This window comes from Oncorhynchus mykiss, chromosome 8 (assembly GCF_057628025.1).
Source record: "Oncorhynchus mykiss isolate SJ-2025 chromosome 8, ASM5762802v1, whole genome shotgun sequence".
In the NCBI taxonomy this organism is placed as follows: domain Eukaryota; kingdom Metazoa; phylum Chordata; class Actinopteri; order Salmoniformes; family Salmonidae; genus Oncorhynchus; species Oncorhynchus mykiss.
Window position 1 is genome coordinate 48,544,787 of NC_143029.1, and position 21,950 is coordinate 48,566,736.

The 21,950-nt window shown below is 40.6% G+C and overlaps 1 protein-coding gene across 3 annotated transcripts in view; it reads right to left on the minus strand.

The window, feature by feature from the left end:
- Nucleotides 1-21,950, minus strand: part of LOC110529981 (serine/threonine-protein kinase PRP4 homolog) — a 38,899-nt gene that overhangs the window by 4,913 nt on the left and 12,036 nt on the right. The window contains exons 5-11 of one of the 3 annotated variants that reach the window (XR_016482403.1): nt 21,425-21,506; nt 20,972-21,179; nt 17,045-17,118; nt 15,548-15,638; nt 15,162-15,309; nt 14,384-14,521; nt 716-4,502 (exon numbers count right to left, since the gene is read on the minus strand). Coding sequence is in view for 1 of the 3 variants with exons in the window: in XM_021612697.3 (XP_021468372.3) it covers nt 716-869; nt 14,384-14,521; nt 15,162-15,309; nt 15,548-15,638; nt 17,045-17,118; nt 20,972-21,179; nt 21,425-21,506 (895 nt within the window). In the remaining 2 variants the exon portion in view is untranslated. The remainder of the gene's footprint in view (nt 1-715; nt 4,503-14,383; nt 14,522-15,161; nt 15,310-15,547; nt 15,639-17,044; nt 17,119-20,971; nt 21,180-21,424; nt 21,507-21,950) is intronic. The other 2 variants (XM_021612697.3, XR_016482402.1) reach the window with 2 other exon arrangements.

Consider the following 21,950-nt stretch of genomic DNA (forward strand, 5'->3'; position numbering starts at 1 on the left):
ACACAATTAACTAAAGTGGTACCAACTGATAAATAAACCTGAAAGTAATAAACTGTGCACTTACTGCCTATGTACACACAGTTTTTTCGAAGTAATATCAAAGCTCTTTTGTTAAATTTAGATGTGGAGTGGCCCCTCTCGCCATTGAGACTCGTCGATACACAAACATTCCCTTAAAAAAACGTGTAGGTACTTCTTGGAACAAGGGTTCAATTGAAACAGAAGCTCATGTCTTGCTTTTCTGTGGGTTATAAAACAACATTAGGGATGATGTTTTTAGTCAGCTGTCCAGACAAAATTATAATTAACAGTCTAGATTAAAATAATAAATTGGGTGACATTTTATCGTCAAGTAATAATAATTTAAATGCCTGCGCCAAAGCCTGCCACATTATCCCACAATGGAGATGTTTCTTTATAAGTGCTTAATTGTCCTTTTATCTACTGTACTCAGTTTTTTTGTTTATGCATACATGTGTATAGATGATGTAATGAATTCTAGACGACGCCTTTACCATGTTTGATAATGATTGTTAGACTCTCAAAACTACATTTGAGTGGTTCACAATGTGTTTAAAAACAAACAAATCTGTATTATTGTATCATTGTGGCGTGACACAAATACAATTTTCTAAACCAAAACCTGCTTTAAATATGTATTTTTGTAGTGTTATTGACTCTCTCTGGGTGCTTTGGTTGGTTAGAGGAGACGCACCAGGATGTTGTCAGGTTTGATATCGGCGTGCAGGATGTTGCAGCGTTTCAGCAGCTTCAGGGCCAGAAAGAGCTGCTGGCTGTAAGAGCGCACCGCCTTGATGTGGAGGCCCACGTCTTTGCCATACTTCTTCAGTACCTCGCGCAGGTTCATACTGAGGAGTAGAGAGAGATGACACTTACAATCTAGAGGTGCATTGTGCAAAGCTATGGCGTAGTGGTAACACTCCCTGGCATATCACATATCCCACTGGAGACCAGGGTTCAATCCCTGTGACCAACCTTCCCATTGTTTTTACCACTTGCCTGTCACCCCACTTAATTTCCTGTTTGCATAAAGTTGTAAAGTAACTGTCCAGTGCCCTCTGCTTAATGTGAGTCTGGAAGGAGAGTTTACAGTCTAACCAGACACCTAGGTATTTGTAGTTGTCCACATATTCTAAGTAATTCTAAGCCTATGTAGATATTCCATTAAAAAAATCCAGCTACAATAGTCATTTACAACATTAACAATGTCTACACTGTCCTTATGATCGATTGTATGTTATTTTAATGACCAAAAATGTGTTTTTCTTTAAAAAACAAGGACTTTTCTAGGTGACCCCAAACTTTTGAACGGTAGTGTGTATGTGTGTGTGTGTGTATACAGTATACAGTTGAAGTCGGAAGTTTACATACACCTTAGCCAAATACATTTAAACTCAGTTTTTCACAATTCCTGACATGTAATCCAAGTAAAAATTCCCTGTCTAGGTCAGTTAGGATCACCACTTTATTTTAAGAATGTGAAATGTCAGAAAAATAGTAGAGAATTATTTATTTCAGCTTTAATTTCTTTCATCACATTTACATACACTGAATTAGTATTTGGTAGCATTGCCTTTAAATTGTTTAACTTGGGTCAAACGTTTCGGGTAGCCTTCCACAAGCTTCCCACAATAAGTTGGGTGAATTTTGGCCCATTCCTCCTGACAGAGCTGGTGTGACAAAGTCAGGTTTGTAGGCCTCCTTGCTTGCACACGCTTTTTCAGTTCTACCCACAGATTTTCTATAGGATTGAGGTCAGGGCTTTGTGATGGCCACTCCAATACCTTGACTTTGTTGTCCTTAAGACATTTTGCCACAACATTGGAAGTATGCCTGGGGTCATTGTCCATTTGGAAGACCCATTTGCAACCAAGCTTTAACTGATGTCTTGAGATGTTGCTTCAATATATCCACAATTTTCCTCCCTCATGATGACATCTATTTTGTGAAGTGCACCAATTCCTCCTGCAGCAAAGCACCCCCTACTACATGATGTTGCCACCCCCGTGCTTCACGGTTGGGATGGTGTTTTTCAACTTGCAAGCCTCCTCCTTTTTCCTCCAAATGGTCATTATGGCCAAACAGTTCTATTTATTTTCAGACCAGAGGACATTTCTCCAAAAAGTACGATCTTTGTCCCCATATGCAGTTGCAAACCATAGTCTGGCTTTTTTATTGCTGAGCGGCCTTTCAGGTTATGTTGATATAGGACTCGTTTTACTGTGGATATAGGTACTTTTGTACCAGTTTCCTCCAGCATCTTCACAAGGTCCTTTGCTGTTGCTCTGGGATTGATTTGCACTTTTCGCACCAAAGTAAGTTCATCTCTAGGAGACAGAACGCATCTCCTTCCTCAGCGGTATGACGGCTGCGTGGTCCCTTGGTGTTTGTACTTGCATACTATTGTTTGTGCAGATGAACGTGGTACCTTCAGGCGTTTGGAAATTGCTCCCAAGGATGAACCAGCAGACTCAGATGTCAAACAGTATCTTTGCATCAACAAGACCATCTCTTTACAGACTCTATGTTCACTTTCCCCAATATTATTTTTAGGGCAGGGTGCAAAGGCTTCCCAAAATCAGCAGCTGGGGCTTGTTCAATTGAAACCAAATTACTTTACAAAGAAAGGGAGAGCAGACCTATGCGGAGACCCACACTGCCTATTAGGACTGCCCCTGACCCCCCAAAAATATTGGTAGACTGAGAGTCTGTTCTTTCGACCAATTGATTGGCTGAAATGTTTAAATGTGTAATTTTCCATATACAGTGCATTCGGAAAGTATTCAGACCCTTTGACTTATTCGAGAGCATCCTGGCGGGCTGTATCACCGCCTGGTACGGCAACTGCTCCGCCCTCAACCGTAAGGCTCTCCAGAGGGTAGTGAGGTCTGCACAACGCATCACCGGGGGCAAACTACCTGCCCTCCAGGACACCTACACCACCCAATGTCACAGGAAGGCCATAAAGATCATCAAGGACATCAACCACCCGAGCCACTGCCTGTTCACCCCGCTATCATCCAGAAGGCGAGGTCAGTACAGGTGCATCAAAGCTGGGACCGAGAGACTGAAAAACAGCTTCTATCTCAAGGCCATCAGACTGTTAAACAGCCACCACTAACATTGAGTGGCTGCTGCCAACACACTGACACTGACTCAACTCCAGCCACTTTAATAATGGGAATTGATGGGAAATTATGTAAATATATCACTAGCCACTTTAAACAATGCTACCTTATATAATGTTACTTACCCTACATTATTCATCTCATATGCATACGTATATACTGTACTCGATACCATCTACTGTATCTTGCCTATGCTGCTCTGTACCATCACTCATTCATATATCCTCATGTACATATTCTTTATCCCCTTACACTGTGCATTGTCAGAACTAGAAGCACAAGCATTTCGCTACACTCGCATTAACATCTGCTAACCATGTGTATGTGACAAATACAATTTGATTTGATTTGATTTGATTTGGAGGTGTTGAATGCCGAGCTATAGTCAATGAACAGCATTCTTCCAAAGGTATTCCTCTTGTCCAGATGGGATAGGGCAGTGTGCAGTGTGATGGCGATTGCATCGGCTGTGGACCTATTGGGGCGGTATTCAAATTGAAGTGGGTCTAGGGTGGCAGGTAAGGTGGAGGTGATTTGATCCTTGACTAGTCTCTCAAAGCACTTCATGATGACAGAAGTGAGTGCTACGGGCGATAGTCATTTAGTTCAGTTACCTTTGCCTTCCTGGGTACAAGAACAATGGTGGCCATCTTGAAGCATGTGGGGACAGCAGACTGAGATAGGGAGAGATTGAATATGTCCGTAAACACACCAGCCAGCTGGTCTGCGCATGCTCTGAGGACGCGGCTAAGGATGCTGTCTGGGCCGGCAGCCTTGCGAGGGTTAACAAGTTTAAATGTCATACTCACGTCAGCCACAGAGAAGGAGAGCCCCCAGTCCTTGGTAGTGGGTTCCGTCGGTGGCACTGTATTATCCTTAAAGCGGGCAAAGGTGTTTAGTTTGTCTGGAAGCAAGACGTCAGTGTCCGTGATTGGCTGTAGATCCTGCCACATACGCCTCGTGTTTGAGCCGTTGAATTTCTCCTTTGTCCCTATACCGATATTTCACTTGTTTAATTGCCTTGCAGAGGAAATAACTACACTGTTTATATTCTGCCATATTCCCAGTCATCTTTCAATGGTTAAATGCGGTGGTTCGCGTTTTCAGTTTTGTGCGAATGCCGCCATCTATCCTGGTTAGGGTAGGTTTTAATAGTCACAGTGGGTACAACATCTTCAATGCACTTCCTTATAAACTTACTCACCGAATCAGCGTATAAATCAATATTATTTTCAGGCTACCCGGAACATATCCCAGTCCGTTTGATCAAAACAATCTTGAAGCGTGGATTCCGATTGGTCAGACCAGCGTTGAATAGTTCTTGTCACAGGTACATCCTATTTGAGTTTCTGCCTATAGGACGGGAGGAGCAAAATGGAGTTGTGGTTAGATTTGTCGAGGGGAGGGCAGAGGAGGCCCTTTTATGCATCGCAGAAGTTAGAGTAGCAGTGATCTAGTGTATTGCCCGCACGAGTGCTACAATCAATATGCTGATAGAATATAGGTAGCCTTGTTCTCAAATTTGCTTTGTTAAAATCCCCAGCTACAATAAACGCAGCCTCAGGATGTAGGGTTTCCAGTTTGCATAAAGTACAGTGAAGTTCCTTGAGAGCCGTCGTGGTATCGGCTTGAGGGGGGATATACACGGCGGTGACAATAACCAACGAGAATTCTCTTGGGATATAATATGGTCGGCATTTGATTGTGAGGAATTCTAGGTCAGGTGAACTAAAGGACATGAGTTCCTGTATGTTGTTACGATTACACCATGAGTCGTTAATCATGAAGTATACACCCCGCCCTTTTTCCCAGAGAGATGTTTATTTCTGTTGGTGCGACGCATAAAGAATCCCGGTGGCTGTACCGACTCCGACAACATATCCTGAGAGAGCCATGTTTCCATTAAACAGAGTATATTACAATTCCATAGGCGAGTAATAAACTCGGAAGCGGTGGGTGGTGTGTACGCCTCCGAAGTCTGACCAGAAGGCCGCTTCGTCTCTCTCTTCTGTGGCGACGTTTTGGGTCAGCCTCTGGAATCAGATCAAATGCCCTGGATGGTGGTGCAAACAAAGGATCCGCTTCGGGAAAGTCTTATTCCTGGTCGTAATGTTGCTAAATTGCCGGTCGCGCTGATATCCAATAGTTCTCCCTTAAGTGTATGTAATAACACTTAAGATTTTCTGGGCAAACAATGTAAGAAATAATACATAATACACAAATACACAATTCGGCATTGTTTCCTCTGGACTAGAAGCGAGGCGACCCCCTCTGTCAGCGCCATCTTGGTCACCTCCCTGACCAAGGCCCTTCTCCCCCCGATTGCTCAGTTTGGCCAGGTGGCCAGCTCTAAGAATAGTTTTGGTGGTGCCTCGACACAATCATGTCTCGGAGCTCTACGGAAAATTCCTTTGACCTCATGGCTTGGTTTTTGCTCTGATATGCACTGTCAACTGTGGGACCTTCTATAGACAGGTGTGTGCCTTTCCAAATCATATCCAATGAATTGGATTTACCACAGGGGGACTCCAATCAAATTGTAGAAACATTTCAAGGATGATCAATGGAGACAGGATGCACCTGAGCTCAATTTCAAGTCTCATAGCAAAGGGCCTGAATAATTATGCAAATAAGGTATTTATGAAATTTCCATAAACTGTTTTCCCTTTGTCATTATGGAGTAATGTGTAGATCAGGTCTGGGCAATTCCAGTCCTCGGGGACCTGACTGGTGTCACATTTTTCCCCCATCCCTAGCAAACACACCTGCTTTAAACTTATTGCATTTTTAACTGAAGATCATGAGTAGATTATTGGAATCAGGTGTGTTAGCTGGGGCAAAAGTGTGACACCACTCAGGTCCCTGAGGACTGGAGTTGCCCAGGCCTGGTGTAGATTGAGGATTTAAAATTGTTTTTTTAGATTTTAGAATAAGGCTGTAACAAAACAAAATGTGGAAAAAGCGAAGGGGTCTGAATACTTTCCGAATGCACTGTATAGACACATCCTATGTATTTTAATCAAATCAACTATATGCACTAAGCTTGTCTGATGCTTGGAGTGCAGTGTTTGATGAAATAATTAAGACACATAAATGACTTGAGGGAGTCCAATCACAATTGATTTGATTGTGCCGGGCATAGAATTGCTGAAGTGTGTTAAAAAAAATGTACAGCGAGTGACTAGCACCCATTGTCTCTCAACGCAGTGACCACCACAGAACATCAACAGTGTTTATCGCGCTGTCTGTGTTGCTGAAGTCAAAACATAATTACAGCCATTTCTGACTGAAAAGTTCTGTTACCGAAATCCTTAATTTGTTTAGGGAAAACATTCCCTATTCCCTCAACCCTTGCTTTCTTTACGTGACATGTATGCATGCAAAATGGATGCAGAGGGCGTGACAAACTAGACTTTGCTGGTTGCTCAGGAGATAATGGGGAAGTCAGATGTGTGGAATAAATTTGACGAGATGTGGAAAATCAATAAAAAGGTAAGGAGCAAATGCTGCATGCATATTATGTGTGCAAAACAGGTGTTGTTAGATTACAATATCATTTCTCTGACCGTTTGGAACAATGTAAACAGTAAGCCTTTATTACAGCAAAGATTATTTTGTGAATGCAATTTCCGAAATGGAACTGTTTATTTATTTTCTACGCAAATTATTCAAGGTTTGCATTATTTTATTTTAAAACTAAATGCTTGATTGCATTTCAAATCATGAATGACTCGTCTGCTGTGTGATGACATGAATGAATGAATACAGTAGCCTATATAAGTATTGAAATATAGGCCTAAGTAAGCTACAGTTTTAAGACTAAATAGGATGCGCTCTTAAGATGTCCGCATACTTCCAAGCCGAAAGAGTTTTGCACATATAAATGACAACAATTTGTGAAGTAGACTATAGAGATGGCAAGGTCTTTACCTGGAGAAAACCAATGAGCAAGAATTCAGAATCACATCCGCAGAGGAGGAAGAGTAGATCTTTATTTTTCAACTTTACGAGCAGTGACAATGAGGATCACCCCAGACACTCAGAGGCCAGCTCCTCCCAAGATTTTTTAGATCGGGAAGAGGAGTCACGCAGGATCCTCAACAAGACAAGGAGAGGACGCGGAAGAGGCCAACACGGAGGGGGAGGAAGAAATCAAGACTATCCAACCACACGGAGCAGGACCAGAACAAGGCTGTGATCAACATTTCTGGAGAACCCCTTTCTGATGATTGCGTAAGGGTCTTGTCTAAAGGACTGTCCTTTGCCCCCCCCCCCCCCCCCCCCACATACTCAACTAATAAATGGAATACAACGATTGACCTATTTAGTTTCTACGGGAATCTACATCTGAAGGCCTGGTACAAGCAAAACATCTCTCCAACTACAGACACCAGTGTCTCAGGTCAGGCAGTTTCTTTGCCCTCAAAACACCTTGTAAGCCCAAGTCCACCTTTTGTCCCATCGTCCAGAATGCCACACTAAATACATTTGCCAAAAAGGTGAATTTTCATGTGGAGAATCTGTTTAAGGGTAAAATTTACTCCAACCAAACACAAGATAATATTTCGAAGACAGAGAGGGATGCAGTTCAATCATTGTCCAAAAATTAACAGATTGTGGTTAAAAAGCAGACAAAGGTGGCGCAACAGTAGTGTGGAGTAGAGGTCGACCGATTATGATTTTTAACGCCGAGACCGATTATTGGAGGACCAAAAAAGCAGATACCGATTAATCGGCTGATTTTTAAATATTTTTTATTTGTAATAATGACAATTACAACAATACTGAATGAACAATTATTTTAACTTAATATAATACATCAATAAATTCAATTTAGCCTCAAATAAATAATGAAACACAAAGTGTTGGAGAAGAAAGTAAAAGTGCAATATGTGCTATGAAAGAAAGCTAACGTTTAAGTTCCTTGCTCAGAACATGAGAACATATGAAAGCTGGTGGTTCCTTTTAACATGAGTCTTCAATATTCCCAGGTAAGAAGTTTTAGGTTGTAGTTATTATTGGAATTATAGGACTATTTCTCTCTATACCATTTGTATTTCATTAACCTTTGACTATTGGATTTTCTTATAGGCACTTTAGTATTGCCAGTGTAACAGTATAGCTTCCGTCCCTCTCCTCGCTCCTCCCTGGGCTCGAACCAGGATCACAACAACAACAGCCACCCTCGAAGCAGCATTACCCATTCAAAGCAAGGTAAACAACCACAGGCTCAGAGCGAGTGACGTTTGAAATGCTATTAGCGCGCACTAACTAGCTAGCCATTTCACTTCGGTTACACCAGCCTCATCTCGGGAGTTGATAGGCTTGAAGTCATAAACAGCGCAATGCTTGACGCACAACGGAGAGCTGCTGGCAAAACCACAAAAGTGCTGTTGGAATGAATGTTTACGCGCCTGCTTCTGCCTATCACCGCTCAGTCAGATACTTAGATACTTGTATGCTCAGTCAGATTATATGCAATGCAGGACACGCTAGTTAATATCTAGTAATATCAAACATGTGTAGTTATCAAGTGATTATGATTGATTGTTTTTTATAAGATAAGTTTAATGCTAGCTAGCAACTTACCTTGGCTTACTGCATTCGCGTAAAAGGCAGTCTCCTTGTGGAGTGCAACGAGAGAGAGGCAGGTCGTTATTGCGTTGGACTAGTTAACTGTAAGGTTGCAAGATTGGATCCCCGAGCTGACAAGGTGAAAATCTGTTGTTCTGCCCCTGAACGAGGCAGATAACCCACCGTTCCTATGACGTCATTGAAAATAAGAATGTGTTCTGCCTAGTTAAATAAAGGTATACTTTTTTAAATATATTTATTTTTTAATCGGCTCCCCAAAAATACCGACTTCCGATTGTTATGAAAACTTGAAATCGGCCCTAATTAATCGGCCATTCCTATTAATCGGTCGACCTCTAGTGTGGAGTAAAGACAAATATGTGACAGAAGCCTACCATTAGACAATGATGAATTCTACCAATCGCTTACCTTCAACCCTTCAGAGGACCTAAAAACTGAATTGAAAGGGATCCTCACAGAGGCTAAGGAGAATGGCTACATTTCAGACAGTGAGTTCAAATTTCTTTTCAATGGCAGTCAGCGTATGGCTTCTTTTTATCTTCTTCCAAAAGTCCACAAGAATCTTGAAACCCCCCCAGGCAGACCAGTCATTAGTGGTTATGAAAGTAAGTTCATTGATTACTTTATCAATCCTTTTCTGGCGTCACTCCCAGCCTATCTTCAAGATACCACAGATGTGTTGAATAAAATTAAGGAATTTAACAATATAGGTACAGCTTCCCTTTTAGTCACCATGGATGTGGAGTCTCTATACACCACAATTGAACATGAACAAGGATTGGCAGCTATGCACCATTTATTGAGTACCCAGCCTGAAACTGAGGTGCCTCCTACATAACTAATTGTCTCACTGACTGAATGGACTCTTAATCATAACATCTTCATCTTTCAGGACTGTATTTTTAAACAGGTCAAAGAATGTGCCATGGGAGCTTGCTACAGCCTTTCCTACGCTGGTTTGTACTTGGGTAAATGGGAAAATAAATTCATTTTGGATCCTTCTAATAACCATTTCTTTGACCGGATAATATGGTGGGGACGCTATATTGATGATGTTTGCTTGTTTGGTCCGGCTCAGAAGATGAACTTATTTCCTTCCACCAATACCTTAACAGCATTAACCCCAACATCAAACTAACTATAACAACAAACAATTTTTTGGAACTCGACATCAGTAAAAATGACAAAGGTTGTTTGCACACATCAATCTTTAGGAAGCTTACAGATGGGAATACCATTCTGAGGGCAGATAGCTTTCACCCCAAAAGGCTAAATAAAACATTCCATATGGCCAATTCCAAAGAGTCAGTAGAATTTGCAATCAGGAAACAGACTACAATGTCAAATGTGCTGAATTGGAGAATCGCTTCTTGAAACGGGGCTACCTCAAAGATGCAGGTATAAGGGCTGGATTACTTGACAGAGAGAACTTGTTGCGAAGGGGAGTGCCTCGTGATACATCGGAGAGAGTATATTTTCTTACAAAATACAGCACTGAAGCAGAGAACATTAAAATAATCATTAAAAATAATTGGGGAATCATCCAAAGTGATACGCTACTACACCAAGTCTTTCCTGAGCCACCAGTCATAAGCTTTAAGAGATGTCCTACCCTAAATGACAAATTAGTCCACAGTTATCTTCTGGGTGACTCTGAAAAAACTTGGCTTGACCACAAACCCAAAGGCTCTTTTAAATGTAACCAATGCAACCATTGCAGAAATATTGAACAGAAAAAGTATTTTGGTGACACAGCTTCTAAAATGGAGTATTACGTTGAGCATTTCATTAACTGCAAAATCGCTCATGTCATCTATAGATTGGAATGTCCACAGTGCAAGGTGTTCTACATTGGACGGACAAAGAGACGCCTTCAAGACCACTTAGTGGAACACAAGTACGCCATACGGGTAGGCAATGAAGACTACACCATGGCAAGGCACTACAAGTCCTTACACCATGGCAACCCTGCCTCCCTACAAGCTATGGGTATTGATCATGTTCCGGCCTCAATTAGAAAAGGGGACCATCTTAAACAGTTAAACCAAAGTGAAAGTTTTTTTATTTACAAACTACAGGCCACTAAGTACCATGGTTTAAATGAAGATATGGATTTCTCACCCTTCCTGTAGGGTCGTGATGGGTCCATTTGCTGTCATCTAGTAGACATTTTGCTCAATTGCCGTCAGCTATTTTTAGACTGTTGTTGTTCATATTTGCTGTGTTCTAGTGTACTATGGAATATAATTGCTTTCTTATTCTTTGACGCTTCTCCCAGTCATATTTAAGGATAGAACTACCTTTCTAGGTGTTCTGATACTTCTAGCTTGGAGTTAAATTTTTTGATAACATTGCTACAGTATTTCACTTTTTAATGTGTATAGTATTGTTTACTAGGTGTGTCCAATCAATTTTGTAACCACTCCCTCTTCAAATTAGGGCAATTGGAAAAGCTGTTAAAAAAAGGACATTGTATTATTTCTTTGTACTCCCTGACGAAGGCCATGCAGCCGAAACGCGTCAGATTTTTAAAACTTTGTTTCTATTTAACATGCCATACAAATAAAGGCATTTTAATTAATTATATGAAGAGTGCCTTGGTCATCCTTTCTTTTTGTGGTGTTTTGTTCGTTTTGGACTTTGGTAAGTTTTTTTTTCGGTTATTCAGACACACAAAAAAAATTCTCAGGCAACCCGATGTCGTAGCCGAAGCCGATAGCCGAAGTCTACGCGCCTTTGTCTGTGATTGGTCAACAGTAGGGATTCTTCAGTAAAGTCTGTTGTCATTCAACAAGAGAAGATTCATTTTCATGCATATTTTTTCATTTAGAAATACTGCACCAAACATCTTAGTTATATGTAAAATTGTGCATCTAAGATCTCCTCGGCAAAAACATCAATTTATGACAAATTTCTTAATCTGTCACAATCTGTCTCAAAATGGAAAAACAGTAATATTTCTGCTTTTTTTGCGAGCACACGTGTTCAGTCCGCCAAGCTGACTTTGACTAGCCGCCAGCCGAACTGAAGCGTGCTGACGCCCTTAGGCCTACAGCTCGATGGTTGTTATACAAGGCCGCTATACTATGCCTACTAATGCTAATGACATTACAATAATAGTAATAATAACAATAAGGATCAAGAAAAACAAAGGCTATTATATTATTTTTCAGGACAATATGGAACCGTGTGAATAAATTATAAATACCCGAGAGGCTGTTCTAACAAAAAAACAAAAAAAGGTGTAAAGCCTTTATTACAGCGTTGCAAAGATTAAAAACAGACGCATTTGTGAAATTGTTTATCCGACATGTTGTGGCTGCGTGAGGCTTGGGGCTAACGGAATCAGTAGGCAATTAAACACTCCAACAGGCAACAGAAGCAGGATCTATCTTATTTCTGTAGATACAGTATATACAGATTTATAAAGCCAGGCACATTTAACAATTAAGCTATTGATTACAGACCCAATTAAGTTGGGGATTCCTTCACTTTTCTTAGACAATTAAGGCAGGGGCTGTTTTCTCAACTCCTAACTCCGCTGCTGCCTCTACCGCATTGTTCTCAACACCAATATGCTGGTTAACTTTGCTATTATGCACATAGCAACATGGTCTAGGAAAAGGCGCCAATTCAACAGCGCACTGATGCGTTTCAGAACCGAGGACAGCGACCGCTATCCGATGGGGAGAAAAGCGCATTTGTTATAAAACAATATAATTTGTATTAGTGTTGCACCATTGTTCTTACATAACCATATACAATTTGAGTAGCAAATGTCTTAGAGTGGACTGTGCCATCCCCACGGCCCCTACAATGGATGAATCCACTCAGACAGGCGCAAATCAGATAGAGGTACACCATGCTACTGCTCGACTAAAGAAATCTCGGGCGACCAACAGCCAATCGACCAAACAATCTACCAGTCAGCTACAGTGCCTTGCAAAAGTATTCGGCCCCCTTGAACTTTGCGACCTTTTGCCACATTTCAGGCTTCAAACATAAATATATAAAACTGTATTTTTTTGTGAAGAATCAACAACAAGTGGGACACAATCATGAAGTGGAACGACATTTATTGGATATTTCAAACTTTTTTAACAAATCAAAAACTGAAAAATTGGGCGTGCAAAATTATTCAGCCCCCTGAAGTTAATACTTTGTAGCGCCACCTTTTGCTGCGATTACAGCTGTAAGTCGCTTGGGGTATGTCTCTATCAGTTTTGCACATCGAGAGACTGACATTTTTTCCCATTCCTCCTTGCAAAACAGCTCGAGCTCAGTGAGGTTGGATGGAGAGCATTTGTGAACAGCAGTTTTCAGTTCTTTCCACAGATTCTCAATTGGATTCAGGTCTGGACTTTGACTTGGCCATTCTAACACCTGGATATGTTTATTTTTGAACCATTCCATTGTAGATTTTGCTTTATGTTTTGGATCATTGTCTTGTTGGAAGACAAATCTCCGTCCCAGTCTCAGGTCTTTTGCAGACTCCATCAGGTTTTCTTCTAGAATGGTCCTGTATTTGGCTCCATCCATCTTCCCATCAATTTTAACCATCTTCCCTGTCCCTGCTGAAGAGAAGCAGGCCCAAACCATGATGCTGCCACCACCATGTTTGACAGTGGGGATGGTGTGTTCAGCTGTGTTGCTTTTACGCCAAACATAACGTTTTGCATTGTTGCCAAAAAGTTCAATTTTGGTTTCATCTGACCAGAGCACCTTCTCCCACATGTTTGGTGTGTCTCCCAGGTGGCTTGTGGCAAACTTTAAACAACACTTTTTATGGATATCTTTAAGAAATGGCTTTCTTCTTGCCACTCTTCCATAAAGGCCAGATTTGTGCAATATACGACTGATTGTTGTCCTATGGACAGAGTCTCCCACCTCAGCTGTAGATCTCTGCAGTTCATCCAGAGTGATCATGGGCCTCTTGGCTGCATCTCTGATCAGTCTTCTCCTTGTATGAGCTGAAAGTTTAGAGGGACGGCCAGGTCTTGGTAGATTTGCAGTGGTCTGATACTCCTTCCATTTCAATATTATCGCTTGCACAGTGCTCCTTGGGATGTTTAAAGCTTGGGAAATCTTTTTGTATCCAAATCCGGCTTTAAACTTCTTCACAACAGTATCTCGGACCTGCCTGGTGTGTTCCTTGTTCTTCATGATGCTCTCTGCGCTTTTAACGGACCTCTGAGACTATCACAGTGCAGGTGCATTTATACGGAGACTTGATTACACACAGGTGGATTGTATTTATCATCATTAGTCATTTAGGTCAACATTGGATCATTCAGAGATCCTCACTGAACTTCTGGAGAGAGTTTGCTGCACTGAAAGTAAAGGGGCTGAATAATTTTGCACGCCCAATTTTTCAGTTTTTGATTTGTTAAAAAAGTTTGAAATATCCAATACATGTCGTTCCACTTCATGATTGTGTCCCACTTGTTGTTGATTCTTCACAAAAAAATACAGTTTTATATTTTTATGTTTGAAGCCTGAAATGTGGCAAAAGGTCGCAAAGTTCAAGGGGGCCGAATACTTTCGCAAGGCACTGTAAATGGGGTAAGCCCTACTGCCTATACAGTGAAAGGGGAAACACTGTACTCAATCTAGGGGAGCAAGTGAACATGTTGGTGTACCTGAGAGGCTCGAAGACCAGACAGAGGTGTTGCTTGTGGTAGAAGTGTCGGAAGAGCCGCAGACAGTGGAACTTGTCGTCCAGGTCAGCATTGTTGAGCTTCTTAAGGAACTCCAGCTCCTTCAGCCCAGTCTTCTGCCTGTTAGGACAGAGAGATCACTGGGATGAGTCTCAAGTTATGGACAGACTGGCGTCCCAGTAGGACAGGTCCACCTGGAGAGCTACTGGGTGTACTGGGGAGTATCCATTCGTCTGTTGCAAAACATTTAGCAATGGAAACCATTTACCATTTACTCTAGGAACCAAACAGAAGCAAACGGAACCAAACTGGGAGGGTCATACATTCATTTGTCCAATAGAAACTAAAATTTTCATTGGAAAACATTTCCCATTTAGAGTAAACGGTTTCCGTTGCAAAATCAGACTAATGAATACACAGTATTTTGTTCCAACCCTGCTCTGACAGCCCCGATTCAGCTAAGGAAGTAGAGGTTAGTGGAATCCGGTGTTAGAGCCTGGTTAGAACAAAAGCCTACACACCCATCCCTCCAGGAGGAAGGTGGCTACCCTTGTAAAAATATTAAATAGAAGCTTCTTCCATGTAACAAAGGCATAATGCTGAGGGAAAGTTCACATTATGAGTTTGATGAGTTGTGTTCAGTGGTGCACACCGAGCAAAACTTTTTGCAACAGGCAAGTTCAGGTAATATCTCCCCTGTTTCCCTCCATTTAGCTGCTGAACAGGGCCCAGGACTAATTATTGGTAGACTGACACTCACATGAGCTCGTTGTTCCGAATTATCTTGATGGCCACCTCATGGCTGGCGCGGGCCACGTCTCGGGCGCGGATGACGTTGCTGAACACCCCCTGGCCCGTGTAGCCGTACACGCTGTACCGCTTGTCCAGTATCTCCCCGATATTTAGTCCTGTCAAACATCAAAAGACAGAATATATTAGCTGGTTATGGATAGGGAACCTTCTCTTCTAACAATTTTGACGGATAATGTAGATTCAAAATACACAATTGTGCACAAACATATCAACATACAACAGAATAGATCTAACCAAAACACTTCACTATGAGTGATTAATGAACTAACAATCTAACAAACAAATGAAGGTAGGAACAAAGGAAGGAAGGAACTTTGTGCCACATAGACTTACGGTAGTATCCCTCTGCGTCTGTCCAGTTGTCTCGGAGGTTGGGGTTCTCCTTAAAGTCCTTCCCAATGCCTGCTGCTCGAAGCCTTGCACTCTGCAGTGACCATAAATCACTTAGTAAAAAAACAATGTTTTTTCAACAACAACAAAAATAAATATATCCTTTCAAGTAATAAGTTATTATTAAGTGTGCTTGATTGAGCTTGCCTGGCGCAATGGAACCAAATTAATAGTCCCAAAAGCGTAAATCACGTCCATCTGGCGCCATAAGCAGGCTTAATCAAACACTCATAGAATAAAAATAATCTATACTGAACAAAAATATAAATGCAACATGCAACAATTTCAACATTTTTATTGAGTCACAGTTCATAAAAGGATATCAGTCAATTGAAATTAATCAATTAATGGAAATATATGGATTTCATATGACTGGGCTGGGAGTGCAGCCATGGGTGGGCCTTGGAGTTCAATAGGCCTACCCACTTGGCAGCCAGGCCCACCCACTGGAGAGCCAGGTCCAGCCAATCAGAATGAGTTTTTCCCCACAAAAGGGCTTTATTACAGACACAAATAGTCCTCAGCACCACCCCCCACCCCGCCTCAGACGATCCCACAGGTGAAGAAACCAGATGTGGAGGTCCTGGGCTGGCGTGGTTACACACGGTCTGTGGTTGAGGCCGGTTGGACGTACTGCGGTTGGACGTACCGTAAATTCTCTAAAACGGCGTTGGAGGCAGCTTATATTAGAGAAATTAACATTCAATTCTCTGGCAACAGCTCTGGTGGACATTCCTGTAGTCAGCATCCCAATTGCATGTTCACTCAAAACTTGAGACATCCGTGACATTATGTTGTGTGACAAAACTGCACATTTTAGAGTGGCCTTTTATTGTCCCGAGCACGAGGTGCACCTCTGTAATGATCATGCCGTTTAATCAGCTTCTTGATATGCCTCACCAGCCAGGTGGATGGATTATCTTGGCAAACGAGAAATGCTCACTAACAGGGATGTAAATGAATTTGTGCACAGAAATTGAGAGCAATCAACTTTTTGTGCGTATGGAAAATTTCTGGGATTTTTATTTCAGCTAATGAAACATGGGATTAACACTTGCGTTTAAATTTTGTTCAGTGTAATAATTGTTGAACCCAGGTCTGACTGTCAGGCTGCAATACAAAACCTATTCAGACACAGTTGAGGTGGTATTCTGACTTGGGATCAATGTGCAAGTTCCCCACTGACCTCAGTTAATGATTTACGTGAAACCCAGACTCTAAATCGAACTAGCAGTTCTCACAGAAATGTCACCAGAGAAAACGCTGTGGCCCAGTTTACAGTTACCACTGACAGAAGCTTGTTTTGACAGGAATACAAAGGTGACCCGGACACCACACTGTGCAACTATCTGCCAGAATCCTATTCCATAGACAACTTCAATTAAAAGTTGACTCGTGGTCAGAATCGGAATGGAATCATAGCACAGGAGGAGTACTCACATCGTAGGCGGCGAACATGTCATCCGATTCAGTGAACATATCAGGGGCGGATGTTTTTTTCGGGTTGGTTCCTTCTAAAAAAGAAAGGGAGTACAGTTATAAGCACTGTTAAACTGTAAAAGCATTTTGTGAATACTGCTGATGTCAAAAGGCCATACATTTGATTTATAAATAAGAATTCATTGTGTAAAATAGGATATGACATAATGAATAATGGACTTTGGAACTACATTTGTAACTCGATCACCATCAAAAGTATTAGTCTGAAGCAATGCAAAATATGACAAATTATGTTTCTATTAGAGGTCGACCTATTATGATTTTTCAAAGCCGATACCGATTATTGGAGGACCAAAAAAGCCGATACCGATTAATCGGACGATTTTTATATATATATATAAACATATAAATGTTTTATATATATATATATATTTATATATATATATATATATAAAACATTTATATGTTTATATATATATATAAAAATCGTATATATATATATATATATACATATATATATATATATATATATATATATATATATATTTATATTATTTATAAAAATATAAATGTTTTATATATATATATATATATAAAACATTTCTATTTTTATATATAATATAAATATATATATATAAAAAAATATATATATATATATATATATATATAAAAATAGAAATGTTTTATATATATATATTTCTTATATATATATTTTTTTTTATATATATAATATAATAATATAATAATGACAATTGAATGAACAATGAACACTTATTTTAACTTAATATAATATACATCAATAAAATCAATTAAGTCTCAAATAAATAATGAAACATGTTCAATTTGGTTTAAATAAACGCAAAAACAAAGTGTTGGAGATGAAAGTAAAAGTGCAATATGTGCCATGTAAAAAAGCTAACGTTTAAGTTCCTTGCTCAGAACATGAGAACATATGAAAGCTGGTGGTTCCTTTTAACATGAGTCTTCAATATTCCCAGGTAAGAAGTAGGTTGTAGTTATTATAGGACTATTTCTCTCTATACCATTTGTATTTCATATACCTTTGACTATTGGATGTTCTAATAGGTACTTTAGTATTGCTAGCCTAATCTCGGGAGTTTATAGGCTTGAAGTCATAAACAGCGCAATGCTTGAAGAATTGCGAAGAGCTGCTGGCAAACACAGTAAAGTGCTGTTTGAATGAATGCTTACGAGCCTGCTGCTGCCTACCACCGCTCAGTCAGACTGCTCTAGTAAATCATAAACTTAATTATAATATAATAACACACAGAAATACGAGCCTTAGGTCATTAATATGGTCAAATCCGGAACCTATCATTTCGAGAAAAAAAAACGTTTATTCTTTCAGTGAAATACGAAACCGTTCCGTATTTTATCTAACGGGTGGCATCCATAAGTCAAAATATTGCTGTTACATTGCACAACCTTCAATGTTATGTCATAATTACGTAAAATTCTGGAAAATTAGTTCGCAACGAGCCAGGCGGCCCAAACTGTTGCATATACCGTGACTCTGCGTGCAACGAACACAAGAGAGGTGACACAATTTCCCTAGTTTAATATTGCCTGCTAACATACATTTCTTTTAACTAAATATGCAGGTTTAAAAAAATATACTTCTGTGTATTGATTTTAAGAAAGGCGTTGATGTTTATGGTTAGGTACACATTGGTGCAACAATAGTGCTTTTTTAGCGAATGCACTTGTTAAATCACCCGTTTGGCGAAGTAGGCTGTGATTCAATGATAAATTAACGGGCACCACATCGATTATATGCAACGCAGGACAAGCTAGATAAGCTAGTAATATCATCAACCATATGTAGTTAACTAGTGATTATGTTAAGATTGATTGTTTTTTATAAGATAAGTTTAATGCTAGCTAGCACCTTACCTTGGATCCTTGCTGCACTCGCATAACATGTAATCGGCCATAATCGGTGTCCAAAAATGCTGATTACCGATTGTTATGAAAACTTGAAGTCGGCCCCTAATTAATTGGACATTCCGATTAATCGGTCGCTCTCTAGTTTCTATCCCCACTACTGATTCATGTACCAGCATGAGCTTCTATCAGCATGAAAAAAACACGCACACGCACCTGCGTCAAATGCATATGTCAAATACTTTCGATACAGTGCCTTGCGAAAGTATTCGGCCCCCTTGAACTTTGCGACCTTTTGCCACAGTTCAGGCTTCAAACATTAAGATATAAAAATGTATTTTTTTGTGAAGAATCAACAACAAGTGGGACACAATCATGAAGTGGAACGACATTTATTGGATATTTCAAACTTTTTTAACAAATCAAAAACTGAAAAATTGGGCGTGCAAAATTATTCAGCCCCTTTACTTTCAGTGCAGCAAACTCTCTCCAGAAGTTCAGTGAGGATCTCTGAATGATCCAATGTTGACCTAAATGACTAATGATGATAAATACAATCCACCTGTGTGTAATCAAGTCTCCTTTTATATGCACCTGCACTGTGATAGTCTCAGAGGTCCGTTAAAAGCGCAGAGAGCATCATGAAGAACAAGGAACACACCAGGCAGGTCCGAGATACTGTTGTGAAGAAGTTTAAAGCCGGATTTGGATACAAAAAGATTTCCCAAGCTTTAAACATCCCAAGGAGCACTGTGCAAGCGATAATATTGAAATGGAAGGAGTATCAGACCACTGCAAATCTACCAAGACCTGGCCGTCCCTCTAAACATTCAGCTCATACAAGGAGAAGACTGATCAGAGATGCAGCCAAGAGGCCCATGATCACTCTGGATGAACTGCAGAGATCTACAGCTGAGATGGGAGACTCTGTCCATAGGACAACAATCAGTCGTATATTGCACAAATCTGGCCTTTATGGAAGAGTGGCAAGAAGAAAGCCATTTCTTAAAGATATCCATAAAAAGTGTTGTTTAAAGTTTGCCACAAGCCACCTGGGAGACACACCAAACATGTGGAAGAAGGTGCTCTGGTCAGATGAAACCAAAATGGAACTTTTTGGCAACAATGCAAAACGTTATGTTTGGCATAAAAGCAACACAACTCATCATCCTGAACACACCATCCCCACTGTCAAACATGGTGGTGGCAGCATCATGGTTTGGGCCTGCTTTTCTTCAGCAGGGACAGGGAAGATGGTTGGGAAGATGGACAGGGACAGGGAAAATTGATGGGAAGATGGATGGAGCCAAATACAGGACCATTCTGGAAGAAAACCTGATGGAGTCTGCAAAAGACCTGAGACTGGGACGGAGATTTGTCTTCCAACAAGACAATGATCCAAAACATAAAGCAAAATCTACAATGGAATGGTTCAAAAATAAACATATCCAGGTGTTAGAATGGCCAAGTCAAAGTCCAGACCTGAATCCAATCGAGAATCTGTGGAAAGAACTGAAAACTGCTGTTCACAAATGCTCTCCTTCCAACCTCACTGAGCTCGAGCTGTTTTGCAAGGAGGAATGGGAAAAAATGTCAGTCTCTCGATGTGCAAAACTGATAGAGACATACCCCAAGCGACTTACAGCTGTAATCGCATAAAAAGGTGGCGCTACAAAGTATTAACTTAAGGGGGCTGAATAATTTTGCACGCCCAATTTTTCAGTTTTTGATTTGTTAAAAAAGTTTGAAATATCCAATAAATGTCGTTCCACTTCATGATTGTGTCCCACTTGTTGTTGATTCTTCACAAAAAAATACAGTTTTATATATTTATGTTTGAAGCCTGAAATGTGGCAAAAGGTCGCAAAGTTCAAGGAGGCCGAATACTTTCGCAAGGCACTGTACATACTTCATGGTGTTTGTACTGAGCAAATTAAATCAAATGTGGCTCAAGTATCTGAAAGTATTTCATATGTCTTAGTTTTCCACAGGTTTGGTGAACACACACACACACCAGTGTACCGTCTTTTTCCTGTTTGATGAAGTTGTGCTTTGCCTTGATGTTTTCTTCGAAGGTGTCCACGTTTTCCCGCTCATACTCTTTGACATCGGCCGCCACGCGCTCCAAGATGTCGTCTGGCGACGGCGAGCGGCTGCGTGGGCTGCTCTGGGGGCTGCCGGGCTCCGATGGTGCCGACATGTTACTACCCTCGTTCCCTCCCTTGTACTTCTGTTCATGGGAACACAGATAGACACACAATATAAGCATGAATACCAAGCACAGGCACGCCAACATGTACACACATGATGAACTAACAATCAAACACCTGTGTGTGCCATGTGTGCATGCAGTGGATGACAATAACCAATAATACAGGGTAAATGGCATATCATGACATTAAACGGCTGTTTATGGCTCTGTTTAAAGTAATGTCAGTGCATCGAGGATGATATTATTGAGGTCTTATCACCCACCTGGACGATGGCCAGGCGCTGTAGCCTCCTCTGTTCAATGAGAGCCTCCTCATCCTCCTCATCCACATCGTAATCTTCCAGCCTGGACAGGAAACACCACGTCAACTCTCGACGAACACATACAATGTGGTCATCCTCACCACACTCATGAACAAAAGCTTATATTACAAAAAGCCTGCCCTAAAACAAAAATGGTGTGGTTAATTGAGACTGAAATTGATTAATGTTGAATCATGTGTATGAACCATACAGTCAACACTTAAGACAAAATCTGAGGTAAGCAATACCCTATTAAAGTGATCTGTCATTTTCCAGTTTTTGAACATTTGTAGGTTTTTTAAGCGTTTTCAAGGCAAAACTTATAAATGGCATCTGGCAGAAGTAAATGTATTCACAAACACAAATATAATTGTATAAATACACACCTTAAATGACTACGTTTCCACAAATGTTATGATATAATCGTTATGCCCATTCAAAAGAATAGGGGACATGATGCAGAAGTATTACTTTCATAGGGTATAAG